A 23,547-nucleotide genomic window follows, 5' to 3' on the forward strand; every position below is an offset into this window, starting at 1 on the left:
ATAGCCCCAAGGTTCGCCAAAGTACGTCGTATGGTCTAATACAATACGCAATGGAAGAACTACGCCCTCTAGGGGTCTCGGCGCTAGAAGTACTATTTTATCTCTAGGCTATTTAAAGCGTTTCGTTTCCTAATTAGGACAATCTTGTTCTCATTTGTTAGCGGATAGTCTACAGTTATACAACAGTCTGTATAGGCACTTAAATATTTTGTCTTTCCCATTCACCCACTGAATGGCACACATACAATTCTTGTCTAAATTGTCTCCAGGCTTAAAAATCCTTAATTAATCTGTCAACAAGTGGATATATATATATATATATATATATATATATATATATATAACTTGTTAAATCCTATTCAATCAGTGATGTGCAGGTTCTATTATTTTTAATCAAGGTACCTTTATTTACACAGAGTGTACAAAACATAAGGAACACCTGCTCTTTCCATGACAGACTGACCAGGTTAATTACATTTTTAATTTTTTAATTTAAATGTAACCTTTATTTAACTAGGCAAGTCAGTTAAGATTAAATTCTTATTTACAATGACGGCCTACTCCGGCCAAACCCAGACGACGCTGGGGCAATTGTGTGCTGCCCTATGGGATTCTCTATCACGGCCAGATGTGATACAGACTGGATTCAAACCAGGGACTGTAGTGACGCCTCTTGCACTGAGATGCAGTGCCTTAGACCGCTGCGCCACTTGGGAGCCAAATCCACATGAAAGCTGCTTTAACTTGGATTCACCTGATCAGTCTGTCTGTAATGTAAAGAGCAGGTGTTCCTTATTTTTTGTACACTCAGTGTAAATAAAGGTACCTTGATTAAAAATAATATAACCTGCACATCACTTATAACCAGTGATGGAAAAAGTGCTCAATTTTCATACTTGAGTAAAAGTCTACAAATATTTGGTTTTAAATATACTTAAGTATCAAAAGTAAAAGTATAAATAATTTCTTATTGCTTATATCAAGCCAACCAGACAGCACAGTTTTCTTGTTTTTTTTCTTCTCATTTATGTATAGCCAAGGGCACATTCCAACACTCAGACATTATTTACAAATAAAGAATTAGTGAGTCCGCCAGATCAGAGGCAGTGGGGATGACCAGGGATGTTCTCTTGATAAGTCTATGAATTTAACTATGTCCCTGTGCTGCTAAGAATTCAAAATGTAATGAGTACTTTTGCCAGGGAAAATGTATGGAGTAAAAAGTACATCATTTTCTTTAGGAATGTAGTGAAGTAAAAGTAAAAGTAGTCAAAAATATAAATAGTAAAGTACAGATACTCAAACTCAAAGTAGGACTTAAAAATATTTTTACTTAAGTACTTTACACCACTGCTTATAAGTACACACATTTATTTGACTCCTATCAATATAACAACAGACCTCATACCTATAAGGTCAATTTAAATCAAATCTTATTGGTCACGAACACATATTTTGCAGATTTTATTGCAAGTGTAGTGAAATGCTTATTTTCCTAGCTCCAACAGTGCAGTAATACCTAACAATACAAAACAATACACGGAAATCCCCCAAAATAACAAAACTGCACGTCACACATTGAGCATGTTTGGGATGCTCTGGATCGACATGTATGACAGGACGTTACAGTTTCTGCTAATATCCAGCAACTTCACACACCCATTGAAGAGGAGTGGCCGCAGGCCACAATCAACAGCCTGATCAACTCTATGCGAAGGAGATGTGTCACGCTGCGTAAGGCAAATGGTGGTCACACCAGATATTGGCTGGTTTTCCTATCCACACCCCTACCTTTTTTTAAGGTATCTGTGACCAACAGATGCATATCTGTATTCCCAGTCATGTGAAATCCATAGATCCTAATGAACAGTGGTGGGAAAAGTACCCAATTGTCATACTTGAGTAAAAGTAAAGATACCTTAATAGAAAATCACTGAAGTAAAAGTGAAAGTCACCCAGTAAAATACTACTTGGTTTTAAATATACTTAAGCATCAAAAGTAAATGTAAGTGCTAAATGTACTTAAGTATCAAAAGTAAAAGTATAAATAATTTCAAATTCCTTATAATAAGCAAACCAGACTGCATGATATTCTTGTTTTTTACATTTATGGATAGCCAGAGGCACACCAACACTCAGACATAATTTACAAACTAATCATGTGTTTAGTGAGTCCGACAGATCAGATGCAGTAGGGCTGACCAGGGATTTTCTCTTTAAGTGCATGAATTGGACCATTTTCCTGTCCTGCTAAGCATTCAAAATGTAACGAGTAATTTTGGGTGTCAGGGAAAATGTATGGAATAGAAAGTACATGATTTTCTTTAGGGATGTAGTGGAGTAAAAGTAAAAGTTGTCAAAAATATAAAAAATAAAGTACAGATTCCCCAAAAAACGACTTAAGTAGTACCTTAAAGTTTTTTAACTTAAGTACTTTACACCACTGCTAATGAATTTATTTAAATTGACTGATTTCCTTATATGAACTGTAACTCAGTAAAATCTTTGAAATTGTTCCATGTTGGGTTTGTATTTTTCTTCAGTGTACATAGGGAGGCAGTCTCTAATGTGCAGGGTTGAGTACCGGGTGGTAACTAGCTACTAACAGTGACTAAAGTTCAGGGCAGGGTACTGGGTGGAGGCCAGCTAGTGGAGAATATGTATTAACAGTCTGATGGACTGGAGATAGAAGCAGATGGTAAAGGGGTGAACAGGCTGTGGCTCGGGTGGCTGAAGTCCTTGATTATCTTCTTGGCTTTATTGTGACACCGTTACTGTAGATGTCCTGGAGGGCAAGCAGTGTGCACCCGATGATGCGTTGGGCTTACCGAACCTCCCTCTGGAGAGCCCTGTGGTTGTGGACAGTGCAGTTGCCGTACCAGGCGGTGATACAGCCCGACAGGATGCTCTCAATGGTGCATCTGTAGAAGTTTGTGAGGATATTAGGGGCCAAGCCAAATTTATTTAGCCTCCTGAGGTTGAAGAGGTGCTGTTGAACCTTTTTCACTACAATGTCTGTGTGGATTTCAGTTTGTCATGCCGAGGAACTTTAAGCTTTTCACCTTCTCCACCTTCTTTGCTGTTTTGACGTTGAGGGAGAGGTTATTTTTCCGGCACCACTGCACTGGGGCATTCACCTCCTTCCTGTAGTCTGTCTCTTCGTTGTTGGTAATCATTCCTACCAATATTGTGTTGTCTGCAAACTTGATGATTGAGTTGGTGGGTGAACAGGGAGTACAGGAGGGGGCTGGGCACCCACCCGTGTTTGTGGGGCCCCCGTGTTAAGCATCAGCGCAGCGTAGGTGTTGATGCCTACCTTCACCACCTGAGGTCGGCCCGTCAGGAAGTCCAGGACCCAGTTGCACAGGATGGGGTTCAGACCCAGGGCCCTGAGCTTAGTGATTAGCTTGGAGGGCGCTATGGTGTTGAAAGCTGAGCTGTAGTCGATTAACAGCATTCTTACATAGGTATTCCTCTTGTCCAGATGGGATAGGGCAGTGTGCAGTGCGATAGGGATTGCGTCGTCTGTGGATTTGTTGAGGCAGTATGCAAATTGTAGTGGGTTTAGGCTGTCCGGTAAGGTGGAGGTGATATGATCCTTAACTAGCCTCTCAAAGTACTTCAAGTTGACAGAATCGGGTGCTATGGGGCGATAGTCGATAGTCACATGCTCAGAGGACGCAGCTACTGATGCCATCTGGGCCGGCAGCCTTGTGAGGGTCAACATGCTTAAATGTCTTATTCACGCTGGCCACTGAGAACAAAAGCTCACAGTCCTTGTGAGCGGCACTGTGTTTTCCTCGAAGCGGGCAAAGAAGGTGTTTAGCTTGTCTGGGAGCAAGGCGTCAGTGTCCACGACGTGTCTGGTTTCCCCTTTATAATCTATGATAGTCCCTGCCACATACAGTTAATTCAGAAAGTATTCAGACCCCTTGACTTCTTCCACATTTTGTTACGTGACAGCCTTATTCTAAAATGGATTAAATCAAAGAAATATTCAGCAATCAACACAAAATACCCCATAATGACAAAGCGAAAACAGGTTTTTAAATTTGTTTGCAAATGTATTTAACATTTAAAACAGAAATACCTTATTTACATAAGTATTCAGACCCTTTGCTATGAGACTAGAAATTGAGCTCAGGTGCATCCTGTTTCCATTGATCATCCTTGAGATGTTTCTACAACTTGATTGGAGTCTACCTGTGGAAAATTCAATTTGTTGGACATGATTTGGAAAGGCACACACCTGTCTATATAAGGTCTCACAGTTGACAGTGCATGTCAGAGCAAAAACCAAGCCATGAGGTAAAAGTAATTGTCCCTAGAGCTCCGAGATATGATTGTATCGAGGCACAGATCTGGGGAAGGGTACCAAAAAACTTCTGCAACATTGAAGGTCCCCAAGAACACAGTGGTCTTGATCATTCTTAAATGGAAGAAGTTTGGAACCACCAAGACACTTCTTAGATCTGGCCACCTGGCCAAACTGAGCAATTGGGGGAGAAGGCCTTGGTCAGGGAGGTGACCAAGAATCCGATTGTCTCTGGTCTGATGAAACCAATATTGAACTCTTTGACTTGAATGCCAAGCGTCACGTCTGGAGGAAACCTGGCACCATCCCTACGGTGAAGCATCCTTTGGCCGCTTTTCCTTCCAGTTCTCTGCTGCCAATGACTGGAACGAATTGCAAAAATGACTGAAGCTGGAGACTTATATCTCCCTCACTAACTTTAAGCATCAGTTGTCAGAGCAGCTTACCGATCACCCAACTACCTCATCCCACCCAACTACCTCATCCCCTCTTTGGACACTGTGTTAACTAACCTCCAGACGAGCTTCAATGCCATACAACTCTCCTTCCGTGGCCTCCAACTGCTCTTAAACGCAAGTAAAACTAAATGCATGCTATTCAATCGATCACTGCCCGCACCTGCTCGCCCGTCCAGCATCACTACTCTGGACGCCTCTGACTTAGAATACGCGGACAACTACAAATACCTGGGTGTCTGGTTAGACTGTAAACTCTCCTTCCAGACTCACATTAAGCATCTCCAATCCAAAATTAAATCTAGAATCGGCTTCCTATATCGCAACAAAGCATCCTTCACTCATGCTGCCAAACATACCCTCGTAAAACTGACCATCCTACCGATCCTCGACTTCGGTGATGTCATCTATAAAATAGCCTCCAACACTCTACTCTGGATGCAGTCTATCACAGTGCCATCTGTTTTGTCACCAAAGCCCCATACACTACCCACCATTGCGACCTGTACGCTCTCGTTGGTTGGCCCTCGCTTCATACTCTTCGCCAAACCCACTGACTACAGGTTATCTACAAGTCTCTGCTAGGTAAAGCCCCACCTTATCTCAGCTCACTGGTCACCATAGCAGCACCCACCTGTAGCACGCGCTCCAGCAGGTGTAACTCACTGGTCACCCCCAAAGCCAATTCCTCCTTTGGTCGTCTTTCCTTCCAGTTCTCTGCTGCCAATGACTGGAACGAACTGCAAAAATCTCTGAAGCTGGAGACTCATATCTCCCTCACTAGCTTTAAGCACCAGCTGTCAGAGCAGCTCACATATCACTGCACCTGTACATAGCCCATATGTAAACAGCCCATCTATCGACCTACCTCATCCCCATACTGTATTTATTTATTTATTTATCTTGCTCCTTTGCACCCCAGTATCTCTACTTGCACATTCATCTTCTGCACATCTACCATTCCAGTGTTGAATTGCTATATTGTAATTACTTTGCCACCATGGCCTATTTATTGCCTTAACTTAGCTAATTTGCACTCACTGTATATAGACTTTTTGTTTTCTTTTGTACTACTGTATTATTGACTGTATGTTTTGTTAATTCCATGTGTAACTCTGTGTTGTTGTATGTGTCGAATTGCTATGCTTTATCTTCGCCAGGTCGCAGTTGCAAATGAGAACTTGTTCTCAACTAGCCTACCTGGTTAAATAAAGATGAAATAAAAAATAGCTAAAAAATAGCTGTGCACCCCAGTATCTCTACTTGCACATCATCATCTGCACATCTATCACTCGTGTTCATGCTAAATTGTAATTATTTCGCCACTATGGGCTATTTATTGCCTTACCTCCCTAACCTTACTACATTTCACACTGTACATAGATTTTTTTCTATTGTGTTATTGACTGTACATTTGTTTATCCCATGTGTAACTCTGTGTTGTTGTTTTTGTCACACTGCTTTGCTTTATCTTGGCCAGGTCGCAGTTGTAAATGAGAACTTGTTCTCAACTGGCCTACCTGGTTAAATAAAGATGAAATAAAAAATAAATAAATAATGGTGGCGGCAGCATCATGCTGTGGGGATGTTTTTCCGCTGCAGGGACTGGGAGACTAGTAAGGATTGAGGCAAAGATGAATGCAGCAAAGTACAGAGATCATTGATGAAAACCTGTTCCAAAGCTCTCAGGACCACAGACTGGGATGAAGGTTCACCTTCCAACAGGACATCGACACTAAACACACAGCCAAGACAACGCAGGAGTGTCTTCGGGACAAGTCTCTGAATGTCCTTGAGTGGCCCAGCCAGAGCCCGCACTTGAACCCGATCGAACATCTCTGGAGAGACTTTAAAATAGCTGTGCAGCAACACTCCCCATCCAACCTGACAGAGCTTGAGAGGATCTGTAGAGAAGAATGTGAGAAACTCCCAAAATAAAGGTGTGCCAACCTTGTAGTGTCATACCCAAGAAGACTCGAGGCTGTAATCACTGCCAAAGGTGCCTCAACAAAGTACTGAGTAAAGGGTCTGAATACTTATGTAAATGTAATATTTTAGTTATTTTTTATAAATTAGCAAACATTTCTAAAATACTGTTTTTTCTTTGTCATTTTGGGGTATTGTGTGTAGAGTTGAGGGGGAAAAAACGATTTAATCCATTTTAGAATAAGGCTGTAACGTAACAAAATGTGGAAAAAGTAAAGGGGTCTGAATACTTTCTGAATGCACTGTACGTCTCATGTATGATGCAACTCCACTTTGTCTCTGGACTGACATTTTCCCTGTTTGATTGTCTTACAGAGGGCATATCTGGACTGTTTGTACTCATCCATGTTCCCAGTCACCTTGCCTTGGTTAAATGCTGTGGTTCGTGCTTTCATTTAACATAACAAACCTTTGATTTTCAGATGTAAGAATGTTTTTTAAACCTTCTCACCTTAGTTACATTGAAATGTATTGGTTGTAGTGCCTTTCGGCTTTCTAAATCCACCCTGAATCCACCCTTCCAGTGAGATCAAGATAATCCTGATTTTCGGCATCAAAAAATGCTAATCACTACCTTTGAGTTTTGAATAACGCAAAAATTACGTTTAATCCTGATTAAAGGTCAGATTGAATTACGAAATCCCTATCCGGAAGATCAGAATCAAATGTTTTAGTTTTGAAAAACCAAATTCAAATTTTTAATCCTATCTGATTGGCAAAATCCGATAAAGTGACTTTTGAAAAACTGGGCCCTTGTGACCAAGGTGAGAGGAGAGAGCATGCAGTTCTTACCATCAGTAGAAGGTGAATGGAATGCACCTCTCTTCAAGTTGTACAGTAATTATATATGCACAGTAGCTGTATATTGTTTATATTTTATATGTGCAATAAATGGAAATATCACCCGACAAAAGATCTATATGTCTGGAAAGCCAATTCTATGTGGAAGTATCATTAACTGTTCTCAACCTGTGCCAATAGCGAGAATCGTCATTAGCCTACACACTCAAATGGAGAATCTTTGTAATGAATGTAAATAAATCATTTGAGGATTAGAAGTGTTTTTCAATGGATGGACGTTTAGATGGCAATTGATAGGACAACATATGGGGATTTCACTTTCGTAAATCATGTATATTATAGAAAATAGTTATATGCTTCAATACAAAATATCTAAATGAAATAGAGAAACACATATTGCCAGTGTCTTTTGTAAGGGATTGTACACCTATTGTTTTGACCTTGTGTCCTGAGTGTTCCTAACTGCTAACTAATGATCTACATTAAATTAGGCCTGACCAAGCCACAATACTAACAAGATGGAAAATGAGAACATTTGCAGATTAGGCTGTTTGTTTTTACATAAAGGATGACTGATAACTCAGCTGGTATAAGGTTTCAGGGCATTGGGATAAATTCATCTGTAAAAACAAGCACTGGCTCAACAAGTGGATCTGTGGATAACTATACATCCAATAGTAGACCTACTAGTACTGCCACCTGGAGTTGTTATTGTAAATTTAGCTGGTTATGTTGAAATAAAGAGATTGTTATGAAGATGCTTTCGAATTATATTATTCCAAAGGATGACCCTTACTTTATTTTATTGCAATTATCCAGCAAATTGTAAATAGATAGGTATGGGTGTCTCACATGATTGATTTTTATCCCATTTCCTCAGCTCTACCTTTTAAAAACAGGCAGATATCCATTTACAAATCAGTATTGTTGCAATTTTTTCCAGCACGTTCTTTGAACTCTGTGCTTGACTGTGAACGGCTGTTCAGAAAAGGTGCCCCCCATTGTACATTTAAGTCTTTGTCCCACTGTATGTTGAAAGCCTTTGTTCACATACAGTACAATGAGTGTTTCAGAGTTTGGGAATATGTCTGGTCAGCCCATTCTCTCCTCATCCAGCTCAATAGACTCCATAACATCCAGCAACCAGCTCCCACATCAAATATAGTTATGCAGATTGCTTGCTTTGGCATTTTTCCAGATTTGGATAGGAAAGAAAGACATTTTCCCAAGGTAAGTTCCTCCAGAAATAATTTATTAGGATCTGTATGTGCTATTTTTACATTTTCAACTGTATTTGCATTTTGGCAATGACAGTCTGCAGTCAGAGTTTTCCTTTTCACCATGGACTGTTTGTTGAATAGGTTGAGTAGAAGAGTAGGGTACATTTACAAAGTGTACATTTATTCAATTAGTGAGGTATTATTATTAGTTATGTAGTTTATGTCTGTCGGTATTATGGAGAGTGTAACCTATTTTTCATTTTCTCTTTCTACTTCATAATCATTTACATTAAGCATTTTTTCCATAGTATTTAGAATAACCCAGATCACTAATTTAAAACAACACATACAATTGAAGTCAGAAGTTTACATACTCTTAGGTTGGAGTCATTAAAACTCATTTTTCAACCACTCCACAAGTATCTTGTTAACAAACTATAGTTTTGGCAAGTCGGTTAGGACATCTACTTTGGGCATGACACAAGTAATTTTTCAAACAATTGTTTACAGACAGATTATTTCACTTATAATTCACTGTATCACAATTCCAGTGGGTCAGAAGTTTACATACACTAAGTTCACAGTGTGTCACGCCCTGACCATAGAGAGCCTTTTATTCTCTAGCCTTTAATTCTCTAAATTTCAGTAATAAATTATGTGGAACTCAGAACACGCTGCGCCTTGGTCCGTCTCTCCACACAACCATGACAGAAGATCCCACCACAACAGGACCAAGCGGCGTGCCCAGGAGGAGATGGCATCCTGGGCTTTGGAGGAGATCGAGGAGAAAATATCCTGGACTTGGGAGGAAATCATGTCAGGACACGAAAGCCTGCCGTGGAAGCAGACATGAGGAGAGAAGGGAGGACAGCGACGACGCCGGGGTTCAAAGACAGCCCAAAGGCAGCCCAAATTATTTTTTGGGGGGGGGCACACGGGGTGGTCGGCGGAGCCGAGGGGTGAACCAGTGACAACCTGGGAGGAGGTAGAGAGATGGTCGGTCGCCCCAGGGAGAGTGCCAAAGCCCGCCTGGGAGTCAATGGAACAGTTCGAGGGGGGATACCGAAGAATGGAGTTGGCGAGGAGTATGCTGCAATGCAGGCGTTTGGAAGAGCGTGTCACCAGTCTGGTGCAATCTGTGCCGGTCCCACGCATCAGGCCTCCAGTGTGCCTCCCCAGTCCGGTATGTCCTGTGTCCCCTCCTCGCACTCGCCCTGAAGTGCGTGTCCCCAGTCCGGTACGTCCTGTGCCTGCTCCCCGCACTTGCTCTGATGTACGCCTCCATAGCCCAGTACGTCCTGTGCTAGCTCCCCGCACTCGCCGTGCGAAGTGTGTCATTGTTCCGGTACATTTTGTGCTGGTTCTACGCACCAGGTCTCCAGTGCGCCTCCACATCCCAGTACGTTCTGTGCCAGCTCCCCGCACTCGCTGTGCGGAGTGTGTCATCTGTCCGGGACAATTTGTGCCGGCTCTACGCACCAGACCTCCAGTACGCCTCTACAGTCCGGTACGTCCTGTGCCTGCTCCTCGCACTCGCCCTGAAGTGCGTGTCACCAGTCCAGAGCCTCCGGCGATGGTCCCCAGTCCAGAGCCTCCGGCGACGGTTCACAGTCCGGAACCCCCTGCGACGGTCCACAGTCTGGAACACCCTACGACGGTCCACAGTCCGGAACCCCCTACGACGGTCCACAGTCCGGAACCCCCTACGACGGTCCACAGTCCGGGAACCCCCTACGACGGTCCACAGTCCGGAACCCCCTGTGACGGTCCACAGTCCTGAACCTCCTGCGACGGTCCACAGTCCTGAACCTCCTGCGGCGGTCCACAGTCTGGAACCCCCTGCGACGGTCCACAGTCCGGAACCCCCTGCGACGGTCCACAGTCCGGAACCCCCTGCGACGGTCCACAGTCCGGAACCTCCTGCGACGGTTCACAGTCCGGAACCTCCAGCGATGGTCCACAGTCCGGAACCTCCTGCGACGGTCAACATTCTGGAGCCTCCAATGGGGGTCAACGGTCCGGAGCTTCCAGGCAAGGCGTACAGTCCCGCTCCAGGGCAGGAGCCTCCCTCTGTGCCGGTGACCAGTCTAGGCAAGGCATACAGTCCCACTCCGAGGCAGGAGCCTCCCTCTGCGCCAATGCCCAGTCCAGGCACGGCGCCCAGTCCAGCTCCAAGGCCAGAGCCTTCCTCTGCGCTGATGCCCAGTCCAGGCACGGCGGCCAACTCAGCTCCACTCAGCTCAGCTTGGCCAAAGTCCCACACCAGAGCCACCACCGATGCTGGCGGATCCACGAGCGGAGTGGGTACTTCACCCTGCACCGGAGCCGCCACCAACGCTAGATGCCCACCCGGACCCTCCCCTATAGAGTCAGGTTTTGTGGCCGGAGTCCGCACCTTTGGGGGGGGGGTACTGTCACGCCCTGACCATAGAGAGCCTTTTATTCTCTATGTTGGTTAGGTCAGGGTGTGACTAGGGTGGGTTATAGAGGTTGTTTTATGTCTACGTTGGCCTGGTATGGTTCCCAATCAGAGGCAGCTGTTTATCGTTGTCTCTGATTGGGGATCATATTTAGGCAGCCATTTCCCCACTGGTTTTGTGGGATCTTGTTTTGAATGAGTGCATGCAGCACCTTTGTCATCACGGTTCGTTGTTTGTTTCTTTTTGTTGTTGGTAAATTTCAGTAATAAATTATGTGGAACTCAGAACACGGTGCGCCTTGGTCCGTCTCTCCACACAACCGTGACACAGTGCCTTTAAACAGCTTGGAAAAGTCCAGAAAATTATGTCAGGTGTCATGGAGGTGTACCTGTGGATGTATTTCAAGGCCTACCTTCAAATTCAGTGCCTCTTTGCTTGACATTATGGGGAAATCAGCCAAGACCTCAGTTCAGTCTGGTTCATCCTTGGGAGCAATTTCAAAACGCCTGAAGGTACCATGTTCATCTGTACAAACAATAGTACGCTAGTATAAACACCATGGGACCACGCAGACGTCATACCGCTCAGGGAGGAGACGAGTTCTGTCTCCTAGAGATGAACGTACTTTGGTGTCAAAGTGCAAATCAATCCCAGAACAACAGCAAAGGATCTTGTGAAGATGCTGGAGGAAACAGGTACAAAAGTATATATATCCACAGTAAAACGAGTCCTATATTGTTAACCTGAAAGGCCGTTCAGCAAGGAAGAAGCCACTGCTCCAAAACCGCCAGAAAAAAAGCCAGACTACGGTTTGCAACTGCACAAGGTGACAAAGATCGTACTTTCTGGAGAAATGTCCTCTGGTCTGATGAAACTGTTTGGCCATAATGACCATTGTTATGTTTGGAGGAAAAGGGGGGATGCTTGCAGGCCGAAGAATACCATCCCAACTGTGAAGCACGGGTTGGCAGCATCATGTTGTGGGGCTGCTTTGCTGCAGGAGGGACTGGTGCACTTCACAAAATAGATCATCATGAGGGAGGAAAATTACGTGGATATATTGAAGCAACATCTCAAGACATCAGTCAGGAAGTTAAAGCTTGGTCGCAAATGGGTCTTCCAAATAGACAATGACCCCAAGCATACTTCCAAAGTTGTGGCAAAATGGCTTAAGGACAACAAAGTCAAGGTATTGGAGTGGCCATCACAAAGCCCTGACCTCAAGCCTATAGAACATTTGTGGGCAGAACTGAAAAAAAGCGTGTGTGATTAAGGAGGCCTACAAACCTGATTGAGTTACACCAGCTCTGTCAGGAGGAATGAGCCAAAATTCACCCAATTTATTGTGGGATGTTTGTGGAAAGCTACCTGAAACGTTTGGCCCAAGTTAAACAATTTAAAGGCAATGCTACCAAATACGAATTGAGTGTATGTAAACCTCTGACCCAATGGGAATGTGAAGAAATAAATAAAAGCTGAAATAAATCATTCTCTCTACTATTATTCTCACATTTCACATTCTTAAAATAAAGTGGTGATCCTAACTGACCAAAGATGGAATTTTTACTAGGATTAAATGTCAGGAATTGTGAAAACCTAAGTGTATGTAAACTTCTGACTTCAACTGTATATAAAACCAAAAACATCGACATAACTCATAGAGAAAGGTTCAGTCATAGTTTGTAAACACAGTGTACTGTAGGCTGTCTTTTTATTTGTAAATACATTCTGTGTTCACATAAAGACACTAATCTGTATCAAAGGGAAAGTACAAAAAGCCTATATGAAAAAACAATTAATCTAAGTATTTTGAGGCCCCTCTTATGGATGTTGGATAATGTGTTGATAATGTGTGTTGATGTGTTTTATGGCTTCATGCTTCTGTTGACTGAGCATGAGCCCATCCTGCAATAGAGAATACATTTTCAGTAGTGAGACTAACATGTATTGAGGGCTTACTCATTAAAAGATCTTGATAAAGTACAAGGAAATAAGACAGTGTTGCAGATGAGCAGGCTCCATCGATGTCTCACTCCTTCAAGAGATTCATGATGTAGCATTAATATTGATTTGTCTCCGGGGCATAATGCTGTTGTAGTGTGGTGGGTTCAACACACCATAGGCCTGCTGCTGTTTATTCTTCATCTGTGTTCCCCCAGGTTAAGAAATGGGAGACTGGTCCATTCTTGGCCGCTTCCTAACGGAGGTGCAGAACCACTCAACGGTGATCGGCAAGATCTGGCTGACCATGCTGCTTATATTCCGCATCCTGCTGGTGACCCTGGTAGGGGATGCGGTGTACAGCGATGAGCAGTCCAAGTTCACCTGCAACACCCTGCAGCCTGGATGCAACAACGTCTGCTATGACACCTTCGCCCCTGTCTCACACCTGCGCTTCTGGGTCTTCCAGATCGTGCTCGTCTCCACACCGTCCATCTTCTACATTGTCTACGTGTTGCACAAGATCGCCAAGGATGAGAAGTTAGAGATTGAGAAGATCCAGGTGGTCGCCAAGCACCCTCCTGCACGTGAAAGGCTCAAACATGTAGGGGTGGAGGGTGGGGAAGCCGTGGGGGCCAGCAGCCCCTCCTTCAACCCCCGCTATGAGGAGGAGTGGGGCGCCCGGGAAGGGGAGTGTGTGGAGCAAAGCCTGCTGGAGGAGGACTTGAGGGAGGTGGGGAAGGACCCCACCGAGCTGTCCAGCCAGGTACTACTGACCTACATCATCCACGTGGTGCTGCGCTCCATCATGGAGATAGCCTTCCTAGTGGGCCAGTACTACTTGTTTGGCTTTGAAGTGCCTCACCTATTCCGCTGTGAGACCTATCCCTGTCCCAACCGGACTGACTGCTTCGTGTCTCGTGCCACGGAGAAGACCATCTTCCTCAACTTCATGTTCAGCATCAGCCTGGGCTGCTTCATCTTGAATATTGTGGAACTGCACTACTTGGGCTGGGTCTATATTTTCCATGTGCTGTGCTCGGCCTGCTCCACATGTTGCGAGCCAGAGAGGGACCCTGTGGAACGCGTGGACTTGTATCACAACCACAACCCTCTGCTGCTGCAGCTCAAACACTCCCTACGAGGCAGGGTGGTCCTGCAGACCCCCCCTCCCATGTCCCAGGAGAAGAGCAGTGGCCTCTTGTCAACCCACACCCCTGCCATCTCCTTTGAGACTGACTCCACAGTAGAGTGCACCTCCAAGAGGAGCCCAGATGAGAAAGAACGCACTAAGGCCAAACTGGCCAACATGTCCAAAACAGGCAGAGGCAAGAAGTCCTGGCTGTGAACTATGAATCTGTCCTTTCATTTAAATATTCTTCCTTTGCTTCCTCCTCTGATTGCATTTGTTCATCTGACGATTGATTACATTTGTTTACAGGAAGACAGAGTGCAAAAGCAACAGTCATTTGAGTCTTTTGCAGTTAATCTTAAGAAATTCCCATAGCACACAAAACAGGAGAACCCATAGTATGCAAAAGCATTCAGACTATGTGCTCACATTTCTGTGTACAGGGCCGGACCCTAGCCTTTTGGGTGCCCTTAGTGAGATTTGATTAAAATGTTTTGCCCGAGAAGTGGGGTGGCCCCCTAACCAAATCCTGCTTAGGGTCACCAAAAGGCTACAAACATTTCTGTACAAACAGAAAGCACATACAGTCTGTGAGCACATACAGTCTGTATGCTTTTGCATACTATGGGTTCTCCTCCTTTGCGTGCTATGGGAAAAATGTATGTTTAAAAGAAAATTTCCTGCAATTCTACACATTTTACCTTAGGGAGTAGGGAAAATGTTACAGTTTTAAAGCAAGCTTTCTGCAATTCTACACATTTTGTCAATACTTGACATGTTAATGATATCTGAATGAGAGTGACTAACAAAATCAATGAGGAACCCCTGGAGGTCACGGTTCCTGGGCACATGCCCTGCATGCCAGGTCAGTATTTGGCCATGATTATTACATGTTTAGATAACTGGCTAGAATAACTTCCTAATCAAAAAATTGTTAGCTGACTTGGCTAATTGAGTGACTTTCAGTGACTGATATAACAAGAGAAAAACTCCTGGTGCACAGCCAGATTTCTAAATTGCACATTGTGTATTCTACTACTCTAACTAAAAAAAATGTGCTGCTTATGCCTGGAGTGTACAGGGGTACAAATGCAACCACCTTGGTAACTATTCATATAACATCTAAAATATAACCAATGATATGGTTTCAAAAGGAAATAACACTTGCCACTATTTCAACATAAACAGTGCATTGGGAAAGTGTTCAGACCCCTCGACTTTTTCCACGTTTTGTTACGTTTCAGCCTTATCCTAAAATGATCCTTATCCTATTTTTTCATCAATCTACACACAATACCCAATAATGACAAAGCAAAAACAGGTTAAGAAATTCTTGCAAATGTACAAAAAACTAAAACTGAAATATCACATTTACATAAGTATTCAGACCATTTACTCAGTACTTTGTTGTAGCAGCTTTGGCAGCGATAACAGCCTCAAGTCTTCTTGGGTATGACGCTACAAGCTTGGTAAACCTGTATTTGGGGAGTTTCTCACATTCTTCTCTGCAGATCCTCTCAAGCTCTGTCAGGTTGGATGGGGAGTATCGCTGCACAGCTATTTTCAGGTCTCTCCAGAGATGTTCGATCGGGTTGAGTGGCTGGGCCACTCAAGCACATTCAGAGACTTGTCCCAAAGCCACTTCTGCATTGTCTTGACTGTGTACTTAGGGTCGTTGTCCTGTTGGAAGGTGAACCTTCGCCCCCAGTCCAAGGTCCTGAGTGCTCTGGAGCAGGTTTTCATCAAGGATCTTTCCCTCGATCCTGACTAGTCTCCCAGTCCCTGCCGCTGAAAAACATGTTGCTGCCACCACCATGCTTCACCGTAGGGATGGTGCCAGGTTTCCTCCAGATGTGACGCTTGGCATTCAGGCCAAAGAGTTCAATCTTGATTTCATCAGACCAGATTATCTTGTTTCTCATGGTCTGAGAGTCCTTTAGGTTCCTTTCGGCAAACTCCAAGTGAGCTGTCATGTGTCTTTTACTGAGTAGTGGCTTCCTTCTGGCCACTCTAGAATAAAGGCCTGATTGGTGGAGTGCTGGAGAGATGGTTGTCCTTCCACAGAGGAACTCTGGAGCTCTGTCAGAGTGACCATCGGGTTCATGGTCACCCCCCTGACCAAGACCCTTCTCCCCCGATTGCTATGTTTGGCCAGGCGGCCTAAGAATAGTCTTGGTGGTTCCAAACTTCTTCCATTTAAGAATGATCAAGGCCACTGTGTTCTTGGGAACCTTTCATGCTGCACAAATGTTTTGTTAACCTTCCCCAGATCTGTGCCTCGACACAATCCTGTCTCTGAGCTTTACGGACAATTCCTTCGACCTCATGGCTTGGTTTTTGCTCTGACATGCACTGTCAACTGTGGGACCTTATAGAAACAGGTGTGTGCCTTTCCAAATCATGTCCAATCAATTGAATTTACCACAGGTGGACTCCAATCAAGTTGTAGAAACATTCCAAGGATGTTCAATGGAAACAGGATGCACCTGAGCTCATTTTTGAGTCTCATAGCGAAGGGTCTGAATACTTATATAAATAATGTATTTCTGTATAAAAAAAAACAATTGTTTTTCGCTTTGTCATTATGGGGTATTGTGTGTAGATTGACGAGGAAAATATTTAATTTAATCCATTTTAGAATAAGGCTGTAACGAAACAAAATGTGGAAAAAGTCAAGGGGTCTGAATACTTTCCCGAATCCACTGTACAATAAACAAATTATTTTGACAATTTATCAAGTTATTATTATAAAAGTTTTTTTGGGGGCATTTTGTCATAAAATGATTTTTTTCAGTGCAATACCAGTTTTACCTCATGTTAGAATCTCGTGATTCTAAGAGAAAATTGCCCTTTTCCTCTTGATTAGAAGATGACTTGAGTAACTTTAACGAGGTATCTTTTGAGCAACCGAGCACTGTTATTTGATGAGAATGTGCTCACTCAGACTGTGTTCATATGAAAAACAATAAGAAAAGAAAAATCACCCAATATTCCATTACGGAAGGATAGCATCTGTAGTGAACTAGTTGTGAACTTCGTAGCAAAGAATGTATCAAGAATGCCCTGTTGAGCAGTGAGCCCATTTCAGAACCAAGCACTAACTTTAGTTGCCTTGGTTTGGTAAATTGGATCTCCAGGAAAACAATGTCATACATTTTTGTAGATCACTGAATAAAATGATTCCAGGATTAACAGTGGATACTATTGTGTTTTGTTCCATGTAGCCTATGAAAAGAAACATATCATCGAAACAGGCAAAGAATAAAGGAGATATGCTACACCTACATCTGAACTCTAACCAAGAAAAGTAGGACGGCTGTTAAAGGGATAATTCACCCAAATTATAAATGATCACATTGGTTTCCTTACACTGTAAACAGATAATGGACAAGGTATTTCAGCAATCCATGCGTTGGTTTTATTTCCCTTACAAGGTTTCTAAATACTAACGTTTTAACATTTGTAACACAAATCCCATTCAAGTCATGGGACCGATATTAGCATTTTCCATGCATCATGTCCAAAAGTATCTAAAATTAAATGTGAAGCTCAACAAAGTCACTTATAGATGATTTGAAAATGTGCGTGACAAATGCTAATATTGGTCCCATGACTTGAATGGGATTTGTGCCACAGATGCATTTGGAAACAGTGCCAAGGAAACTAAACCGAAGCATGGATTGCTGTCATACCTTGTTCATAGACTGCTTACAGCTTTACAGCTCGTGTCGAACTCATTCCACGGAGGGCCGAGTGTCTGCAAGTTTTTGCTCCACCCTTGTATTGGATGGATGATTTAAGGTCACTAATGAGTAAGGAACTCCCCTCACCTGGTTGTCTAGGTCTTCATTGAAAGAAAAAAACACAAACACACAGACACTCAGTCCTCTGTGGAATGAGTTTGACACCCCTGGCTTAGAGGCTAAGGAAACTGAAGTGTTATTTTGTAATTTGTGTTAACTATCCCTTTAAATGATGAACAGTTAGGGACTATGCTTTTCTGAAATGCCTTTATCATGGTCCTTTGTATATGATGAACCACATGCCATTCAACTTTAGACCAGATGAGGATTGTATTTTTAAAAAACACACTTGATTTGTTTTCCTAAATGGTCATGTAAGATGTAAACTCAGCCAAATTTCGAAATTGCACCTGGAACGGTCATTAAGACACTAACAGCTTACAGATGGTAGGCAATTAAGGTCACAGTTATGAAAACTTAGGACACTAAAGAGGCCTTTCTACTGACTCTGAAAAACACCAAAAGAAAGATGCCCAGGGTCCCTGCTCATCTGCGTGAACGTGCCTTAGGCATGCTGCAAGGAGGCATGAGGACTGCAGATGTGGCCAGGGCAATAAATTGCAATGTCCGTACTGTGAGACGCCTAAGACAGCGCTACAGGGAGATGGGACGGACAGCTGATCATCCTCGCAGTGGTAGACCACGTGTAACAACACCTGCACAGGATCGTTACATCTGAACATCACACCTGCGGGACAGGTACAGGATGGCAACAACAACTGCCCGAGTTACACCAGGAATGCACAATCCCTCCATCAGTGCTCAGACTGTCCGCAATAGGCTGAGAGAGGCTGGACTGAGGGCTTGTAGGCCTGTTGTAAGGCAGGTCCTCACCAGACATCACGGTGGGCACAAAGCCACCGTCGCTGGACCAGACAGGACTGGCAAAAGGTGCTCTTCACTGACGAGTCGTGGTTTTGTCTCACCAGGGGTGATGGTCGGATTCGCGTTTATCGTCGAAGGAATGAGCGTTACACCGAGGCCTGTACTCTGGAGCAGGATCGATTTGGAGGTGGAGGGTCCGTCATGGTCTGGGGCGTGGGTCACAGCATCATCGGACTGAGCTTGTTGTCATTGCAGGCAATCTCAACACTGTGCTTTACAGGGAAGACATCCTCCTCCCTCATATGGTACCCTTCCTGCAGGCTCATCCTGACATGACCCTCCAGCATGACAATGCCACCAGCTATACTGCTCGTTCTGTGCGTGATTTCCTGCACGACAGGAATGTCAGTGTTCTGCCATGGCCAGCGAAGAGCCCGGATCTCAATCCCATTGAGCACGTCTGGGACCTGTTGGATCGGAGGGTGAGGGCTAGGGCCATTCCCCCCAGAAATGTCTGGGAACTTGCAGGTGCCTTGGTAGAAGAGTGGGGTAACATGTCAAAGCAAGAACGGGCAAATCTGGTGCAGTCTATGAGGAGGAGATGCACTGCAGTACTTAATGCAGCTGGTGGCCACACCAGATACTGACTGTTACTTCTGATTTTGACCCCCCCCCTTTGTTCAGGGACACATTATTCCATTTCTGTTAGTCACATGTCTGTGGAACTTGTTCAGTTTATGTCTCAGTTGTTGAATCTTATGTTCATACAAATCTTTACACATGTTAAGTTTGCTGACAATAAACGCAGTTGACAGTGAGAGGATGTTTCTTTTTAACTTTCCAAACTTTTGTTTAATTGTTAATGATCCTACATAATATTTTCTATCAAAAATTAGCCTGTTCAATTGGAAAACAAATTGACAAAGTTAGGAAGGCCTATAGGCTAGGCTACTTTTGACATGATTACTTTTATGAAATTACAGACAATAGCCTGTATCAGTAGCCTACAGTAGGGACCTATAACCTATCAATGCTTCTACCAACATAATATTTTTGTTGTTGTTGCACACAATCATTCTATGCAGGGCTCTCTAACCCTATACCTGGAGAGATACAATAGTGTAGGTTTTCACTCCTGGTTAATTACAACTGGGTTTGGAGCAAAAACCTACATGAGGGTAGCTCTCCAGGAACAGGGTTTGAAGAGTCCTGTTCTATAGTACGCTAAATGCACAGGTTAGTGAACAGACTACTACCTCACTGTATCCCAATCAGTCTATGATCCCTCCTATCTGTTTTTTCAGGGCTGATACTGTGTCCCTATACGTCCTCAAATCAGCCAGGAGGGGTCACTGCGAACCGGCTGACGGTAACTATTGCGTTAAAAGACTGGACTTCTCGACAGCCCTGCACAGTAAACTGGTGAAAAGCTACTGACAATCTCGCTCAACCCTTCATCGGACTGTTGACCGACTCTAAACCTGCATATCACTGAGTGGTGAGTAACCTACAAGTTCCCTGATAAAATACAAAAATAGACCCGGGTCTGTACATCTTTCCTCTCTCGATGAAACTGTTTGTCATCTGAAGCCACCGGTGTGATAATGTGGGCAAATTAGCTTAATGTGAGCGCATTATGACCAAACTGTTACTAGCCGCGACAATAACCTATCCACAGCAGTGGATACACGAGTAGACAGCGACAATGTATCAATTATGTTAGGGATATGTTTCAGGTGTAACCAAATTGGTTACATTGATTTACGTTAATGTTATTTCTCACTGTGGATAGTTATAGGGCAAGTGGCTCGCATACGCTATCGTATTGCAGACATTATAGGCTACTGTGATATTGCCGGTTTGTATTTAGTTTATATCCTTTAGTTTTTAGATCGTCTACTCAGTGTTTGCATGCATGTGCTTCTCAATGCGGTGCCATGCGGCACGAAACGCATGGGGAGGATCAGTAGCTTAGTTGATGTGTAACAGTGGGGCTGGAGTGAGGTGGTCAGTGAATGGCTCTTGGAAGATGATGATGATGATTCATACACAGATTTATAAATTGTTTCGCTGTGATAGCCAGCACATATTATTTGGCTCATCAGGACTGGGACTATACTGGTGTAAAGGGGGTCTACTTCAGAAACACAGAACTCCTACTGGTCTCCTTTCTTCGAGCACATTCATTTTTAATGAAAGGTCCACAGGGACACACTCTCTTTGCATTATTAAGTGCCATATCCTTCCCACCTGCAAATAATAGTATTTGTGTCACATCAATGAAATCTTACAAAAGACATCAGCATACCAGCTTCTTTAGGAAACCACATAATAATCTGCTTTAGAAAAGTGTCCTCTTAAAATCACTTGTCAGTGCAGTGGTTTTGAAAAGTTTCACAGAGAGAAGAAGCAACATTGTTATTTAATGAAAGGCAGCCTCTAACACGTGATAGCCTCACTACAACAACAGTGTCTGGTTTCTTCTACCTAGCCCTTGGTGATTTAAGTTAATTGACACATTGAAATGCATTGCTTTGTAAGGCTGACTCATACCCTTATGTTCTGGATAAACATGCATGACATAAATGGTATTTCACAGGTTTCTTGCATGTCATGAGTCTTTGTATTTAGACATGGGCATGATACATGATCTGTAATGATATCTCATTGCCATTGTATTGGATGATTGTTGGATTATTGCCGAGCCTAAGACTTACTTTTTAGTCTCCTCTCTCCTCAGGGCCCCTCTGTTGATGACATTCTGAACTATCACCCAGATGCTTCCATGACAAGGGTTGAAAGCCTGAACTGAAACTTCACTTGTGTATGGAACCCCCCTAGTTTAAACCTACACAAACCAACCTTGTGGGGGTTGCTATTTGGAGCCAAATATGTTTCATCTGATCAAGAAGGACAAGGATGAGAGGAAAAAGGACAAAAAGGACAAAAAGGAGAGGATGTCCCAGGCAGAGCTGAATAGTCTGGAGGAAATGAGCCAGAGGCGGGGTTTCTTCAACCTCCACCGAGGAGGCTCTAAGCGGGACAACAAAAGCAAGCTGGAGATCTCCAGCCCCATCCCTATAAAGGTAGCCAGCAACACAGAGCTCAGCCTTACTGATCTAGAGCTCAGCCTTACTGATCGCTTCAGCAACCGTGGCAGCATGGTCCTGGACTTGGGCCAGATGAGTGCCGCCAGCTCCAGTGACGACATCAAGGGAGATTGGGGACAGGATCCCTGTCGCACCTCTGTTAAGGAGCGAGCGGCCAAGTTCGGCAGCCTGGCAAAGCAGAACTCCCAGGTGGGCCAGGTCATGAAGCGCTTTTCCTCCCAGAAAAGCAAAGAGGAGAGTGTCTCTGAGGCCTCCACACCAAGCTCAACGCAACCATCTCCCCAGATAGAGAACAAGGTGTTTGACCATCACAGACATGGCTCCCATCTGCATCTCCAGGGCCACGGCAGGGCTGGGAAGAGGATTCATATCCCAGAGGTAGTGGAGAAGACCTTCCCGGCAGACCTGCAGCTGCCTAGCGTTTTGGCGCCGCCCATGCCTGAGCCCAGGGAACTGGAGCTGCAGCGCCGCAACACAGGAGACTTTGGCTTCTCCTTGCGCCGCACAACCATGTTGGACCAGCAGCCTGATGGTGGGGTCTACCGCCGTGTGGTTCACTTCGCTGAGCCTGGAGCCGGGACCAAGGACCTGGCGCTGGGTCTGGTGCCTGGAGACAGGTTGGTTGAGATCAACGGGCACAACGTGGAGAATAAGAGCCGGGACGAGATCGTGGAGAAGATCCGTCAGTCTGGGGACTCTGTGAGGCTGAAGGTGCAGCCAATTGTGGAGCTGAGTGAGCTGAGCCGCTGCTGGCTGAGGAACGGCAGAGAGGCCTACGATGTAAGTACCTCATTTAGCATGATTGTTCAACAATGTTATAGCAGACCATTTGAAGAACCAGCCTGACTGAGCTGCTGTTTCTCTGTGAGGTTCATGTTGTTGAGATATTGGCAGTAATAGATTCCACATATAAGTGGAGTCTTTGCTGATGATGATGTCATCGAGAGAATTTGTGAAGGTTCTGTTGGGAAAGGCTGGTTCCTTCTGAATGATTGTGGGTATTTAATTATCTTACAGATTGACTACTGCACATGTTATGCTTTTATCATCTAAACACGTTATTTTGTTTGGCATTCTTTAGCAGGGATGCTTGCCTCTGTTATGTAACCACGCATCTACATGGTTCCACAGTCATGTCACAGAGAGGGTGAATGCCGAGTGTGAGGACCTGCCTCCTTTGGAGAGGCTTGATGACCCTGTTCTGTGTGTACTGTACAGTGTATGTAATTCCATACCCCCCCCCTCCCCATTGACACCAAACAAAGGAGAGTTGGAGAGGAGTTTTGTAGGACGATGGCACAATGACTACAACAGCCCCATGGCCATATGCTCTTGAAATGACAAGTGAAGGTCCAGTTTGAAGTTCTCTGTAAAATCTCATGACATTAGGTTTTTGGTTCCAAGTTGCACTGCAGTAGTTAAAAGAGAAGCATATTGTTATGGTTTTCATAATGATTTTATGGACTTTTGGTCATTACTATATGTCTGTTTTATAGTGTGTTGGTTTGGCAATTGGAAGTGTGGATACGCGCTCTGACC

At 44.0% G+C, this 23,547-nt stretch overlaps 2 protein-coding genes across 2 annotated transcripts in view; both read left to right on the forward strand.

Annotated features, from left to right (window-relative positions):
• The first annotated feature begins 8,658 nt into the window (after positions 1-8,658).
• On the forward strand, positions 8,659-15,646 carry LOC106568076 (gap junction delta-2 protein). Its single transcript, XM_014138084.2, has 2 exons — positions 8,659-8,787; positions 13,357-15,646. The coding sequence occupies exon 2, from the start codon at positions 13,365-13,367 to the stop codon at positions 14,484-14,486; it is 1,122 nt and encodes a 373-aa protein (XP_013993559.1). The 5' UTR covers positions 8,659-8,787; positions 13,357-13,364; the 3' UTR covers positions 14,487-15,646.
• Positions 15,647-20,272: 4,626 nt separating this feature from the next.
• LOC106568078 (unconventional myosin-XVIIIa) overlaps positions 20,273-23,547 on the forward strand; it is a 111,262-nt gene continuing 107,987 nt past the window's right edge. The window contains exons 1-2 of the mRNA XM_014138085.2: positions 20,273-20,396; positions 21,639-22,788. Coding sequence (XP_013993560.1) covers positions 21,790-22,788 — 999 coding nt within the window. The 5' untranslated portion in view covers positions 20,273-20,396; positions 21,639-21,789. The remainder of the gene's footprint in view (positions 20,397-21,638; positions 22,789-23,547) is intronic.

The sequence above is a fragment of the Salmo salar genome, chromosome ssa13 (genome assembly GCF_905237065.1).
Source record: "Salmo salar chromosome ssa13, Ssal_v3.1, whole genome shotgun sequence".
Classification (NCBI taxonomy): domain Eukaryota; kingdom Metazoa; phylum Chordata; class Actinopteri; order Salmoniformes; family Salmonidae; genus Salmo; species Salmo salar.

Bases quoted from the DNA above. Each gene is read 5' to 3' on its own strand.
- LOC106568076 (XM_014138084.2), top strand. From the start codon at position 13,365: ATGGGAGACTGGTCCATTCTTGGCCGCTTCCTAACGGAGGTGCAGAAC.